Here is a 15,321-nt window from a genome sequence, read left to right as displayed (position 1 = left end):
CCTAGTGTGTGCAGAGCTCAGACATGCCTCAGTGATGACATTCTGCTTCCCTCTGTTGGCAGTATTGTGTTAGTGCAAGTAACATGATTTCGAGGCCAGTAGTCTTCTGACTGACTTACTGACTGACTGACTGACTGACTGACTGACTGACTGACTGACTGACTGACTGACTGACTGACTGACTGACTGACTGACTGACTGACTGACTGACTGACTGACAGTGCACTATGTGGATATGGCTCACTACTTACTGGTGCAGGGGAAGCTACAGCCATACACATGTCTATGAGAGAGGCAGAAGAACAGAACTGAGAGACACTTTAGCATGTGGAATAAATCTCTTTTCCTATATTTATTCTTTAGACTCAAGGAAACAGCCAATTTTTACAGCACAATAATTTGCATAATATCTCAACACATCCTGTGTACAACCACAAAACCATAACATATTCTCTGTTTTTACACTGAGTGAAAAACAAGACAATTTTACAAGCATCATCTTTATACAGTTAGCATACGCCAGATAAATCTATACATATTCTCTTTTTAAACATAATTCTGGAAGCAAAATATATCGACAAACCATCAACAACACATGCAACATCCAGTGTGTGAACAGAAAGTCTCAGACAACTATTGAAGTGGAGTAGATTTTTTTTCTCCCTTGTGTTGGTGCTGTAATTTGTGTTGTGATTGCACAGCTACCCATGGGTTGACAACAACACACAAGTTTTTACTTCCCTTACACAACTAGAGACACACATTGCTGTACAGTCATACCATTTGTTTTTAGATACTTTTTTGACACTCACATGCTCAAATCTCAGACAATAAAAACATTCAGTCTCTGTAGAAAATAAATACTGTATGTACACTGAGCCGACAACTACATCACATTCACACCCTGCACGACCACAGACATGGTTGCATGGTTTCGTATGTACTGCTGTAGCAACAGATATCCCAACTAGCGTGTTATCTAAGGAGACTTCATAAGGAGTTGAACAGTCTTGACTGAGGGGTAAAAGAAGGTCTCGTTCTTTTTCCTCAGACTGAAAGGTATGGGAAATGTGTTGGTGGTTAAACCCCAAAATATGAATCTCCTCAGATTGCGCATTGTAAAGCAACATGGACCCTTAACCTGTCAATGTTTTTTTTTTACTATTATTATTATTTTTCTTTTGCCACAGATATGCACAGTACTGTGATTATTTCAGCAGTCCTCCATACACCACATAGAACATGACTCAATATCATTTCAACATAGAGACACTAACCTGGATGGACACTAGAACTTCCATGTCATGACACTTAACAAGAAAAAAATAAACAAACAATGTATTACTAAAGTGCACAAGCGTCATGTTCATGGTAACAGCTGTTAGGTAGTAAAAAAAAATTAATGTATATATATATATATAAATATATATATATATACTGTATTTTTATATATTTTTTCTTAAATAATCTATAAATCAAAAATGTAAATTCTCTTTATAAGATACATATTTTCAGACGAAATGTTCACCAACATAACATGTTAAGAAAATGCATTCAAACACATCTATGTTGCATAGAATTACTTCAACAGAACCTATGGGCTTGGTAATAAAAGAAGGTTGGCACAACCAAAGTATTTTCTGTAAAACCAACCACTTCCCTCCCTTATTAAATCTTTTTTTTTTCTTTTTTTTTTACCCTTTTTATTTGTCGAACAGTATGAGCCCAAGTGACATCTTGACCCAGTGTCTGGTGTTGCTACCTGTGATAGGGACTAGGGCCTGGATTGCATGTCCTCTTAGTGATATGCTTTGACAGTTAGACACTGACAGTAGTCAGACTGAGAGAATGTGATCCCCTGATGATGCTGCTGTTCTCCATGACGCGTTATAGAGATGACATTCGGTAACACCGTAAATGAATGCATCAGTAGCACATTGTCCTCCAGTACTGGGCCATAGCCCCCATATGCATCAGTGTGGTACCGGGCCCACAGGGTATGATGGGCCTATAGCGCTTTGGTCCAAGGCAGTGAGACAGGCTGGTTCACTATGTTGCAATAGTTTATGGAGTCAATTGACACAGCATAAAGCATTCAGCCAGTTGCTTGGTAAAGGAACCAACACAACAGAATTGTTGTGACACTGACCAAAAAGGTACTGCTGACAAAACAAGGAATTTGAATTTTGACCCCCCCCAACCCGCCAACTTAAAAAAAAAAAAAAAAAAAACTCATCTTGGAGACAACATACAGATGAGGTGTAGCAACGCCAACACACCCAGAACACACAGCTAGGCGGGGGTGACACATACAGGCGTGTCTCCCTGTGGCTTTGACACGGGACAGGTGAGTGACCCAGACACCCCCACTGTCAGGTGAACTGATCCAGGACATGATACCAGGGCCAGGGGTCAGGGGTCGGAAGGGAATCCAAGCTCCCTCTCTGAACAGACAGACAGTAGCAGTCACAAAGACACCTGACATCCCCTACATTGTCAACTACTCTATGACCTCTAAAATGGCTACCAGTGTGAAACTAGAGTCAGGCTCTGGAGGCCTACAGTATAAAGGTTCTATTTCACCTGGTAAACGACTCAGTTGTGCTCCTATAGGTCCACATCTACTGTACCTGCATTAGAACATCCTGGAGAACCTTGTAACACCAGAACCTAATGGACCAGATTGTCTGTGCTCCACTCATAGCCCCATCTCTGTACAGAACCAATTTATTCTATATAATACTCTACATCTATATGGGCAATGGCTTTGGGATTGGACAGCTCATAGGATATGTGTTATTATAGTTGATCTCTTTTAACTCTTTTACATTATCATTATAAATATCTCCTTTCTTTCTATACAGTGTGAATCTACGATATGATCTATAATCTCACAGTTATTTACAGTACATCTTAATGTACATGCCCATGTTGATACAGCAGCCAGGGTTAGCTCTCTGTTCTCTGCATGCCATAACCAGCCACCGGCTTCTACCAACACAAATCTGATTCCCTTTTTGTTAACATTAAAACCAACGGTATCGCGTGCATTCATTCGCTCTCCAACATTTCATGACGAATGATTAAACGCCTGCTTGAAGCACCTGCGGCAGACAGACAGAAGCAACGCCGTCGCCGTGGGTACCGTGTGATAAGCCACAAAGCACGGCAGGCTTTCAACATGAAGATGAACACAAGTGATTTCCATCCAGCACGTGTGTTTAACCACCACCTCCTCCCTCTTTCTGCAGAAAGATACGATCAACCGTGCAGAGCTCCGGGATAAAATTAGATCTTCTCCAGGATGGGGGTGGGGGGGAGGGTAGGGGGGGGGGGGGGGGGGTGACATAACTGCTCTCTAGGGGGGTATTGCTGTAGCGTTCTGATTGGTGGGCCTGCTGTGGTGTTTGCATACTACAGGCCCAGGCCAGAGATGACACAAGAGGTACGATGATGAAGAGGGGATGAAGATTTGATCTGTCCTCCGATGTGTGCATATTCTGATGCACTGGCAGTGTCTGTCCAATCACAGAGCAGTCTGTGGTCATGGTATTTCTCGCACTCGGTTCCTGCAACTATGCCACGGTTCTAAAAAGAGGAGATGGAACGTCATCTGGATCTCACATGGCTTCTTCAGCTCCTCCTCTCCTCTCTGATTCAGTATGTCCTTTTACCACCATCTGCCCGCGACCAGTGGCGCATGTGTGTGTGTGTGTGTGTGTGTGTGTGTCCTCAGGGGTGGGTTTGAGTGGAGCTGACCAACAGCTTGTGCCAGCTAACCACTCTCTTCCTCATGTCCACCTTGTCCAGCCAGATGTAGGCCTCTCCTATCAGGGTCTTCTTCATGAACTTCCCCCCGTTCGACACGAGGAAGAGCTGGAGAGAGTGCGTGTGGGGGGGAGAGAGAGAGAGAGACAAGGAGAGAGAGGGGCAGAGTAATAGAGGGAGGACAGGGGGAGAGAGAGGAAGAGAGGAGAGCGTGAGAGAGAGACCAAGGTTGAATCCCATTTCTCATTTTTACCCCAACGCTTACCCCTTGACCCTACCTCTTGCCCCTCGAAGCAGATCGACAAGGGCTAGTGGGTTGAAATGTTCCCCTATGAAATGGAACACCCCTTCAAGACCTACAGGTATAAGTCTTCAATACTGTAGCTCCTCTTATATAATCTGCCCGTCTAAATGGAGCGCTAACGAGTGCAGCAACTTCGTTGCTGAACTACTGTAGTTAAATTTCGAGTGTCACTCATATGCCATCAAAAAGGGGAAATGTGACATGGAAATGTGTCAAAATGCGGGACTGTTATGCACAAATCAGCCTTAAATCGTGGCTATGCTTGTTATAAACAGTGGAAAGACGTAGGGCCCGCACACCAGAACTCCGTTATTAGACTTTTTATTATGAAAACGTTTCGACCATCAGCGTGGTCTTCATCATGCTTGTTATAAAGAAAAGCTCTATAATTGAAACGATAGTGTCATAGTTATTTAATCTTTCTTAATGAAGAAAATATTAGGCTACATTTGTGCTTTTCTTTTGCCCTGAGACCGATTGTCCGCCTAACATCAGCCGACCCAAAACGGACCATGACAGACATTAGAGCCAGCGGCAGATTTCTAAACCATTTGCCGAGATAAGGCTGTTGCCGGCGGGGTACCATGAGCACTGACCGCGCGGTCATCTTAATGGCTAGCTAGCTCTGAAAATGTCTGAGCAAATTTTCAAATTGGCTCTATCTTGATAAATTGACCACAGATTTGAAGTTAAAGGAGTAGTAAAGGGAAAATGCATGTTTAGCCCTGTTTTAAGGTTACTTATGATCATATAGAATGGTTCAGATCAAAACGTTGATAAAACTAGCACTTTTGAGAAAGTCTGATAATTGCTCTACCACCGTTTTGGTCATACAATGGATGTGGGTGGGCACCTTGAAAAATCTTTCAAAAACATGTTAAACTCTCAATTTCAAAGACAAGAAACTCACCGAGGGGGTATTTGGTGTCCTTTGGTGTTCTGACATCAAATTCGAGTATGAATCCTCTAGGGTTTTATTGATCATTTTATGAAATCCACTGACTTGTATTGAAGCGACCATTGTAGATGTGTAGATCAATCCGCAAAGGGGAGTCAGGAAGCGGAACTACTTCAAGGCATAGCGCAAGATCGGAATCAGTTCAAGCGGAAGTTTACACATGTATGTGCTGCGACTAAATAGTTCTATGCTAAATATTTAAAAAAGCCTTTCCAGATTAACAAGAATCTTACTTTATGGCCACTTACTTTATGTCAGAACGCCAACTAAAACCTTGGTGAGTTTCTTGTCTTTGAAATTGAGAGTTTAACATGTTTGCCATAGCAAACACACACCACTATTTGCTATGTCTCTCCTATGATGCTTTTTTAGCCTCTCTTACTCTGAAATGTAATTTAATGTAATGTATTGCTTTATAAATGTGGAATGTGGAATATGTAGGGGTGGGTCGTATGCCCTCCTCCCTTGTTCTCTGTAAAGCACATTGTGTTGCCTCTGGGTATGAAATGCGCTATACAAATAAAGCTTTGATTGATTGACCCCTAAACCATACACACCCTCACCCCTACACACCCTTACCCCTACACACCCTTACCCCTACACTTGACACCCTCGAGGATTGGGACGACCCTTCCCCGAAACGTGAACACGCAAAATGAAGTGTTAGGGGTGAGGGGTATGGCCAAGGGGGGATTCAGCCAAAAGCCACCAGGCACAATGAAACCGGATGTACTGTAGAAGGACAGACGAGTCACATGGTGCCAGTGTTCAGTCCCACCTGTAGGGAGTGTCCAGTGGGGTTGAGGCTGAACCGGAACGTCTCGTTGAAGGACGGCTCGCGGTCGTGGCGACACACTCTCGTCTTCTTCTTAATGATCCTCTTCTGCGTCGCCACATTCACCACGTACAGCTTCACGTACAGGTCTGGAGGAACACCGCACACAGAACGGATCAGGACCAGACACAGGACGGATCAGGACCGCACACAGGACGGATCAGGACCGCACACAGGACAGATCAGGACCGCACACAGGACAGATCATGAGCCAACACTGCTGCACCCTGGCATGTATTGTTACTATTAAAACAGATGTTCAGGGACAGTCAGTCTCTCACACACACACACATGCACACGCACGCACACAACCACGCACCCACACACACACACAAGCACATGTCTGCACACAAACACACACACACACGCACACACACACACATACACACATACACACACGCACACACATACACACACACACACGCACACACACACACGCACACACACACACACACACACATACACACACGCACACACACACACACACACACACACACACACACACACATACACACACACATACACACACGCACACACACACACACACACACACACACACACACACACACACGCGCACACACACACAAACCTGGTAGGTGGTCTGGACTCTTGAACTTGTAAGTGATGTTTCTACACTGGAGGATCTCAAGGACCAGCTGGTCTCCCTCTGTCTTCACCTCCTTCTTGAGAGCTACCTTGATCTCCCCCATCACCTGAGTTTTCCCTGAGGGAGGAGCATGGAGAGAGAGAGGGAGGAGTGAAATGGAGAGAGAGAGAGAGAGAGAGAGAGAGAATAAGGGAGTGTCCACTGTATTTTTGTTATGACACACACACGCACGCACGCACGCACTCACACACGCACACACACACACACACACACACACACACACACACACACACACACACACACACACACACACACACACATAGTGTTCTTTGAATTATTCAACACCTGTATACTCAGTGTCTGCACCAAAACAGAGTCATCCTCTGTTCTGCATTCACTAAACCAGGTCGTGGACACAGACACGGCTTCTGGCTTGGGGCAGGGCCTCTGCGCGGATCAATTAGAGCTTTCAGTATGTACACAGGTTCCTAGTCCTAGTCTGCAATGTCATCGCCATGGCGACGACCCGCTGACCCTCAGCGCGTAATAGCGGCCGGGCTGTGCACTGATATGGCCCCTGGCCCATTGTTACACGGGGAAACCGGAGACTCTGGGTGGCCAAGAGGGAGGTGTCGTGACACCCCATCCAAACCGTGGATGTATTACAGAGAGAGATAGGGGTAGAGAGGGGGGAGAGAGACAGGGGTAGAGAGGGGGGAGAGAGACAGGGGTAGAGAGGGGGGAGAGAGACAGGGGCAGAGAGGGGGGAGAGAGACAGAGGGAGAGAGACAGGGGTAGAGAGGGGGGGAGAGAGACAGGGGCAGAGAGGGGGGAGGGAGACAGGGGGAGAGAGGGGGGAGAGAGATGGGGTAGAGAGGGGGGAGAGAGATGGGGTAGGGTAACATCCACTGTGACTGGGAGGGAGCGTGTGTTTCTGATCGATCACGGTGTTGGGTGTTTTGTCTCGGTGTGTCCAGCAGAGGGGGACATAACACCAGAGACGGCGAAGGGGAATCGACCTGTGTGCTCCGCCCCCCCCACCCCCCCCCCCCCCCACCGCGCCATGGCGCTACAGATCCACTGCAGCGGACCCCTGCTGCTGCTGGGTGACTGCAGAGTGTGAGGGCAGGGCTCCTAGTAAAGGCCCTGGCGTGTGTCAGCGCTGTCTGACCTACCTTCGTTCTCCGGCGTGCCCAGTCCTCTGCTCTTGTCGGTGCCGTTGGGGATGGCGTTGCCACTGAACGAGCGGGAACACGGAAACACACACTGTCACGCACAACGCAGCGCTGCACGTCACACAACCGAACGCGCAGCGCCCCAGACACTGGTCGTAAACGCCGGTGACGGTCGTAATGAGAGGTACAGTATAGGCTAGCGTGTACTCACATGCGTGGCACCTGGAAGATGGCGCTGTCCATTCCGCCGCCCGGGCCCTCGTCCCCATCAGGCCCCCCGTACCCCTCTCCCACCAGGCTGGGGGCCGACGACACCACCGAGCCCGACAGGTCCCCCAACCGGTGCCCCAGCCCTGCCGGAGTGGAAGACGGGCGGGGTTAGCGTGTGTGTGTGTGTGTGTGTGTGTGTGTGAGAGCTTGTAAGGGAGACGGCAAGTAAACAATGATTCTCACAATGTTACCATGTAACACTGTTCTTCTGGAGTGATTGTGATATGTTTTTAGGTCTCTGTGTAATTTCAGATCTGCAATAACATCCACCACAAGGACAGGCAGTACAGTATACTGTCTACTGTCTACTGTACACACAGAGCATCCCCGGTCTGACCGCATCATCAACCACACATGCAGGTTATATAATAGGCAGTACAGAGACACGGCACACCATAACCTTCACTCCCCAGAAACCAGAGCTGTCTGGATCCATCGCTCTGTCTCAACATGACATAACAGCCGACAAGGTCCAGTCAGAACCGGTTCGAACCAGATAATATTTCTGCTATGTGCCAGGGAAGTGCATCAGCTAACTTCAAACAAGCAAAGGCCAAATATAATGAATGCCATTTCAGACGGTTTTGACATAGACCCGCTCTGATGTCAGTTGGCTCTTGACATCTGTTATGTCATATTCACAGGGTAATGGAGTGAGATGGAGGTGAGGAGTGTGAGGTATTACTATCTCAGCGCTCGTCCCTGAGGGCCTGTTCAGTCTCTGCTGGTTGTTGTCCTCTCCGGGGGGACTGTGAAACGTCCAGGCCTGGACAAGCCTAGATGTCTGTGGGGTCTCTCAAACCCAGGGAGGAGGGTCAACCAGCAGGACGGACGCCCTTAAGGACGAGCGGTGTCCAGCACCCCTTATCTACACTCACACAATCCCACAGGCTTAAAGAAATATGAATAGCAAGAAACAAGCCATGAGTGCAAGCAAAGCAAAGCATATTGATAGCATAAGCATTAAGAAATACAGCAAAGAAAAGATTATGTACTGTATTGTTATCACTTATGTGGTTATAGAATTGTTGATTAAAGTGATTTAATTGCATTGACATTTGATTAGTTGACGTTAGTTTGAAGTACTACGAGCCTGTGTGTTTAGTCACTGTTCAGTCATCTGAATCATTCGTCCAATCCCCTCCTATTGTCTCACCTTCCCGTCAGTGTCCTGTTGACCTTTGAACTCAGTGATGTTGTGTCTGCACTTCCTGGTTTGACTGGGCAGTCTCAGATCGCGGGCAGGTTGGTAGGAGGGGGTAGACTGTATGCATTGAAGTGTGTGTGTGTGTGTGTGTGTTTAGGTGTGTGTGTGCGTGTGTTTGTGTGTGTTTAGATGTGCGTGTATGTGTGTGTCCTGTCTTTGGGTTCACGTGCCAAGCACACTCATGCACACACACACACACACACACGCACACACACACACACACACACACACACACACACACACACACACACACACACACACACACACACACACACACACACCACTGAGTCATGAGGATAATTGGCTGGAAGAGTGGAGAGTGCATGCTTGGGGAACCAGATAATTGGGTCAACCCCTATCAAATGCCACAGAGAAGGGTCTTTATGGGACAAGCAGCCCCAGGGTAGAGGCTATCTCATCCAGATGGGAGTCTAAGGACTGTGGGCCCTATTCAATCTAAACTCATCTTCTGACAGATTGCTTTTGAGTCAACTTTTTCATATTGAACAGGGCCCAGAGTTGGAATTAGAGTTCTTGCCATCCTAGATTGGTTTCTAGGCCTCGGGGATCTGGGGTTCACACTGGGTCAGGAGCAACCAGCAGCCTGGGACAGAAACGTGCTCACATGGAGCAGGGCTGCACTCAGGGGCTCAGGGGCCTCTAGCTGGGGGGGGGGCTGTACTGGGGGGGGCCTGTGTTGGTATAAGAGTGTCTGGGTCTGTGCCTGCCGTACAGGGGTTTGCAGAGACAGCGCTGTGGCCTACTTTAGCTGTGTACCCTGCAGGCAACACAGCGCCAGCGCAGACAGAGGATGAGAAACATTTAGTGCATTTGATGGATCTGCAGTTCACACAATCGATTATATACTATACCGGACATGGGAGATTTGCTCTGGGGTTTGCTACACAGACAAATATTTACTTAAGAGCCGGCATGGATTTAAGATATGACATTTTAACTGAATCAGTGGGTTTCACAACACCGGAGGGAAAAAACAAACAAAACTATAAAGCAAAGAACCAGGTCAGACTGTACTCGTTCAGACGAACCCGAGGCAGAGGGAGAGAGTAGAGAGGGAGAGACAGAACGAGAGGAGAGATCAATATAAAGGATGCCGGCATGCGTGGGGGAGAGAGGATGCGCGGGAGGGAGGTGAGGGGAAGGGGGGGCGGGGTTTACTTGGTTGGAGGCGGGACTGCTGCACGGCGGCCTCGGCGGCTGCGATGGCTATCCCAGCATCCTCTAGGTGGGCCTGGGTGACGCTGCTCTTGCTCTGGCTGCGCGAGGGGCCGTGCGACGAGGACTTGGAGCTGGCCGGGCTGCTGTGGGACTTCTCCAGGGGGCTGACGGGCGTGTCTGGGGGGGGTGGGGCGTGGGGGGGCGGCGAGGGGGCGAGGGAGGGGGGGAGGGGGAGGGGCGTATATCACAAGAACAGCCGTATGTTCTAGATCCACACACAAGTCACTGCAAAGTGAACGCCGTCAGGCGAAAAGAACGGAAGGCACAGGTGGTGTTATTATGTCGGCTGGACGGCCATCGGTAATCCCGTCCCCATGACAACAGGCACCATTTCTATGACAACTGAGTGGCCATCAGTGAAACAGAACGGCAAAATTGCTGTAATCACTATTTTCGCAGATAAAGTGACTCTGAACAGCCTGTGTGCCTTCCCCAGAGAACTCCCATTAACATGAGCAAGCGCTCATCAGAACCCATGTCTGAGGTGATGAGTGAGACCGTGATGGAACCCATGTCTTAGGTGATGAGTGAGACCGTGATGGAACCCATGTCTTAGGTGATGAGTGAGACCGTGATGGAGGTGAAGGTCTCTCTGGGCGGACGGCCCCCTACCTTTGGCGGGGTCGGGGAAGATCCCGTGGCTCCTGCTCTTGATCACAGAGTTCTTGGGGGAGTCGTGAGGCCCCTGACCCTGACTCTGACCTTGACCGTGTTCCAGCCCCTGGCCCGACCCGGCCCCTGGCCCCCCTCCCGTGGATGCCTGGCCCGGCCCCTGTCCTGCCCCGGAGCCCGGGGGCCCCTGGGCCGCATGGTGGGCCCTGCTATGCTCGATGCTCTCACTCTGCTCTCTCAGGGGCAGCCAGCGAGGGGTGTTGTCCAGCTGAGCTGTGTTAAACAGGTCTATTAACACCTGGACGACAGGGAGAGAGGACAGCGCAGGTAAACAAGGACATAAAAACAGTCAGGGTGAAATACACAACAAGTAAACAACATTACAGATAACCGTCCCTGACCCTGACAGCGCGCTTTTGAAAACGGTGAGTCGCCATTCACATGTAGCAGAGCGCAGGCTCAATCAGCGGGCTGAGGACCCTGAAACTAGGGCTGAATGAGGCGTTCTGCGGCGGCGATAAGGCTAAGTACCCGCCTACGCCGGCGAGCGAGTGGTGAGAAACGAGGCGTCGGGCGCCCCCGTTAGCTGTTAGCGTTATTGTGAATCCGTGTGACACGGGAGCCGGGGCGAGCGAGCCGCTCACCTCTCCCAGGAAGTCGTTGGAGGAGGATCTGTCGTAGTCCCACACCGTCACCTCCAGGGTCTTCTTCTTCAGCTGGGGGGGGGGGGGGAGGGCTGTTAGTGAGCGGGGATGTGTGTGTGTGTGTGTGTGTGCATGCCTACAGTACATGTGTGACTTACAGTATCGCTTGTTTCAGTGTGGGTGAGGGAGGGAGAGAGAGAGAGAGAGAGAGAGAGAGAGAGAGGGTGGGAGTATTGTATATAAAACCTGAGGTGTGCCAAATTGTGTGTGTGTGTGCGGGTGTGTGTTGTGTGTGTGTGTTGTGTGTGTGCGTGCGTGTGCATCTCCAGGAGGGAGTGGGGGCAGGTCGTGTGACACCGTGGCGTTCAGGCCAGCAGAGAGGAGATATTACTGGCGTGAGGCTGAGAGAGGAGAAGCTTGTGGGTCCAACGCCCTCACAGACCTCCCTGGTCTCTCCTCACAGACCTCCCTATTCTCTCCTCACAGACCTCCCTGGTCTCTCCTCACAGACCTCCCTGTTCTCTCCTCACAGACCTCCCTGTTCTCTCCTCACAGACCTCCCTGTCCTCTCCTCACAGACCTCCCTGGTCTCTCCTCACAGACCTCCCTGTTCTCTCCTCACAGACCTCCCTGTTCTCTCCTCACAGACCTCCCTGTCCTCTCCTCACAGACCTCCCTGGTCTCTCCTCACAGACCTCCCTATTCTCTCCTCACAGACCTCCCTGTTCTCTCCTCACAGACCTCCCTGTTCTCTCCTCACAGATCTCCCGGTCCTCTCCTCACAGACCTCCCTGTTCTCTCCTCACAGACCTCCCTGTTCTCTCCTCACAGACCTCCCTGGTCTCTCCTCACAGACCTCCCTGGTCTCTCCTCACAGACCTCCCTGTTCTCTCCTCACAGACCTCCCTGGTCTCTCCTCACAGACCTCCCTGGTCTCTCAGCTCCCGTTGGAGCTTCTCACTCACCTCTCCACGTCTGACAGAACGGCACGGCTGACGACGTCACAAACACGCCCTGACCACGGTCTACAGGTCACTCACTGAGAGTGTTTTCACCTTTAACATGGTCTCCCGGAACCTCTGGGCTAAACACAGGGACAGGCTGACTCAACCAGGCCAGCAAGATCACCAGAGACAAACAACTGCAACTCCAGAACCTACAGTATACAATCAGTCCATAAACCCTTCCAAAAAAAACAACCCATCTATAATGACTCCACCCACTTCTATAATGACTCCACCCACCTCTATAATGACCCCACCCACCTCTATACTGACTCCACCCACCTCTATAATGACCCCACCCACCTCTATACTGACTCCACCCACCTCTATAATGACCCCACCCACCTCTATAATGACTCCACCCACCTCTATAATGACCCCACCCACCTCTATACTGACTCCACCCACCTCTATAATGACCCCACCCACCTCTATACTGACTCCACCCACCTCTATAATGACCCCACCCACTTCTATAATGACTCCACCCACTTCTATGATGACCCCACCCACTTATATAATGACTCCACCCACTTATATAATGACCCCACCCACCTCTATAATGACTCGACCCACCTCTATAATGACTCCACCCACTACTATAATGACCCCACCCACCTCTATAATGACTCCACCCACCTCTATAATGACTCGACCCACCTCTATAATGACTCCACGCATCTCTATAATGACTCCACCCACCTCTATAATGACTCCACCCACCTCTATAATGACTCCACCCACCTCTATAATGACTCCACCCGCTTATATAATGACCACACCCACCTCTATAATGACTCGACCCACCGCTATAATGACTCCACGCATCTCTATAATGACTCCACCCACCTCTATAATGACTCCACCCATCTCTATAATGACTCCACCCACCTCTATAATGACTCCACCCACCTCTATAATGACTCCAGCCACTACTATAATGACCCCACCCACCTCTATAATGACTCCAGCCACTACTATAATGACCCCACCCACCTCTATAATGACCCCACCCACCTCTATAATGACTCCACCCACCTCTGCTGTGGCCATTCTAAACAGGGACATAATACAATAAGCGTGTTTCCATACCTGCTCCAGGTGAATGTTTTTGTAGATCACTGTCTGGTTCCATTCTGGGTTCAAGCTCTTCTGGACATACTTGGTCCTCCTCCTATTGTCCACACTGTGTTGTCAAAGGGACAGGTTTTATGGACAACTTATGTTTACAATGCAGTTCACCAATTTAGGTGGATATTAAACGTACACTGTACACCACCAAACTATGTATCCATCAATTGTTAGATGAGAGTCAAGCAGAGAGCTGTCTTGACTTGCTCATGAGTCACATGTCTTCAGTGAAAAGCGAGTTGAATGTCAGAATGAATGTTTACTCAACAGATGTCTCTAAAGCAGAAGTTCTGCTGTTCTAGTGGAGAAGTTGAAGGCACAATCGGATACAGCACTACAATATCAACATCTGGGCCAAAATGAATTGGATGGACAAATATAAAATAAACTCCCATTGCTGTTCTTTAGTGCGTTTGCACTAACAGACAATTATGAGTTAAGGCAGACAGAGAGAGAGAGAGGTAGAGATGGAGAGAGAGAGAGAGAGAGAGAGAGATGGATAGAGAGAGAGAGATGGATAGAGAGTGAGGAGAGAGAGAGAGAGAGAGAGAGAGAGAGATGGATAGAGAGTGAGGAGAGACAGAGAGAGAGAGAGAGAGAATAGTGTGGAATGGGATGAGAGGAGAGAGCTCTCTCATTAACATAAAAGGGAGCAGACAGCAGGGGAGGAGAGAACAGGGGAGGAGAGAACAGAGTACCACAGTGGAGACGTCAAATTGTTGTGGAGACAAAACAACAAAAGCAGGAAGGGCAAGCCGAGCGAGCAGGAAGGGCAAGCCGAGCGAGCAGGGCCACACTACCTTGCGTTCTGGACAACCATGACTTGGCTGTGACAGGAAGGAGGGCAGACAACAGGAAAAGCAAAAAACAAAGAAACAGTCAGAGAAACAAAAGGATCTAAAAAGAAATAAAAAGACAGTAAAGAACAGAACGTTGAGGAAGTCCAATTTTTTCTTCGTTTGAGTGTTTGTTTGTTTTGTTTTTTGGGGGGGTCTGTTTTTATTTATTTATTTTTATTTATTTTTCCCCTGAGCGTATTTGTTATGGAATGCAGGACAAACTCCCCCAAGGGGAAATGATAAACACATGAATGAATGACTACAATCACTGTGATTACTGAACTTGATTCGCTATACTTAAAACTGAACACATACAAACTGAACACATACAAACTGAACACATACAAACTGAACACATCCAGTATCATGTCTCTTGGAAGGTCCTATGAGCCCTCTCTGTGTGAAACTAAGAGCAGAAGCCCTCATGGGTAGAACCAGGCTCTACGGTGGGTAGAACCAGGCTCTACGGTGGGTAGAACCAGGCTCCACGGTGGGTAGAACCAGGCTCTACGGTGGGTAGAACCAGGCTCTACGGTGGGTAGAACCAGGCTCTACGGTGGGTAGAACCAGGCTCTACGGTGAGTAGAACCAGGCTCTACGGTGGGTAGAACCAGGCTCTACGGTGGGTAGAACCAGGCTCTACGGTGGGTAGAACCAGGCTCTACGGTGGGTAGAACCAGGCTCTACGGTGGGTAGAACCAGGCTCTACGGTGGGTAGAACCAGGCTC

The 15,321-nt window shown here is 48.9% G+C and overlaps 1 protein-coding gene across 1 annotated transcript in view; it reads right to left on the bottom strand.

Annotated features, from left to right (window-relative positions):
• Positions 1 to 3,732: 3,732 nt before the first annotated feature.
• Positions 3,733 to 15,321, bottom strand: part of pclob (piccolo presynaptic cytomatrix protein b) — a gene marked incomplete at both ends in the record, with an annotated part of 71,965 nt that continues 60,376 nt past the window's right edge. Inside the window, 10 exons of the mRNA XM_084453214.1 lie at positions 3,733 to 3,876; positions 5,809 to 5,954; positions 6,455 to 6,589; positions 7,648 to 7,709; positions 7,859 to 8,000; positions 10,304 to 10,480; positions 10,976 to 11,273; positions 11,620 to 11,691; positions 13,716 to 13,809; positions 14,555 to 14,581. Of these exons, the coding sequence (XP_084309340.1) occupies positions 3,733 to 3,876; positions 5,809 to 5,954; positions 6,455 to 6,589; positions 7,648 to 7,709; positions 7,859 to 8,000; positions 10,304 to 10,480; positions 10,976 to 11,273; positions 11,620 to 11,691; positions 13,716 to 13,809; positions 14,555 to 14,581 (1,297 nt within the window). The remainder of the gene's footprint in view (positions 3,877 to 5,808; positions 5,955 to 6,454; positions 6,590 to 7,647; positions 7,710 to 7,858; positions 8,001 to 10,303; positions 10,481 to 10,975; positions 11,274 to 11,619; positions 11,692 to 13,715; positions 13,810 to 14,554; positions 14,582 to 15,321) is intronic.

Source organism: Borostomias antarcticus (genome assembly GCF_949987555.1).
Source record: "Borostomias antarcticus genome assembly, chromosome: 18".
Lineage (NCBI taxonomy): Eukaryota > Metazoa > Chordata > Actinopteri > Stomiiformes > Stomiidae > Borostomias > Borostomias antarcticus.
This window is presented reverse-complemented; position numbering and strand designations above follow the sequence as displayed.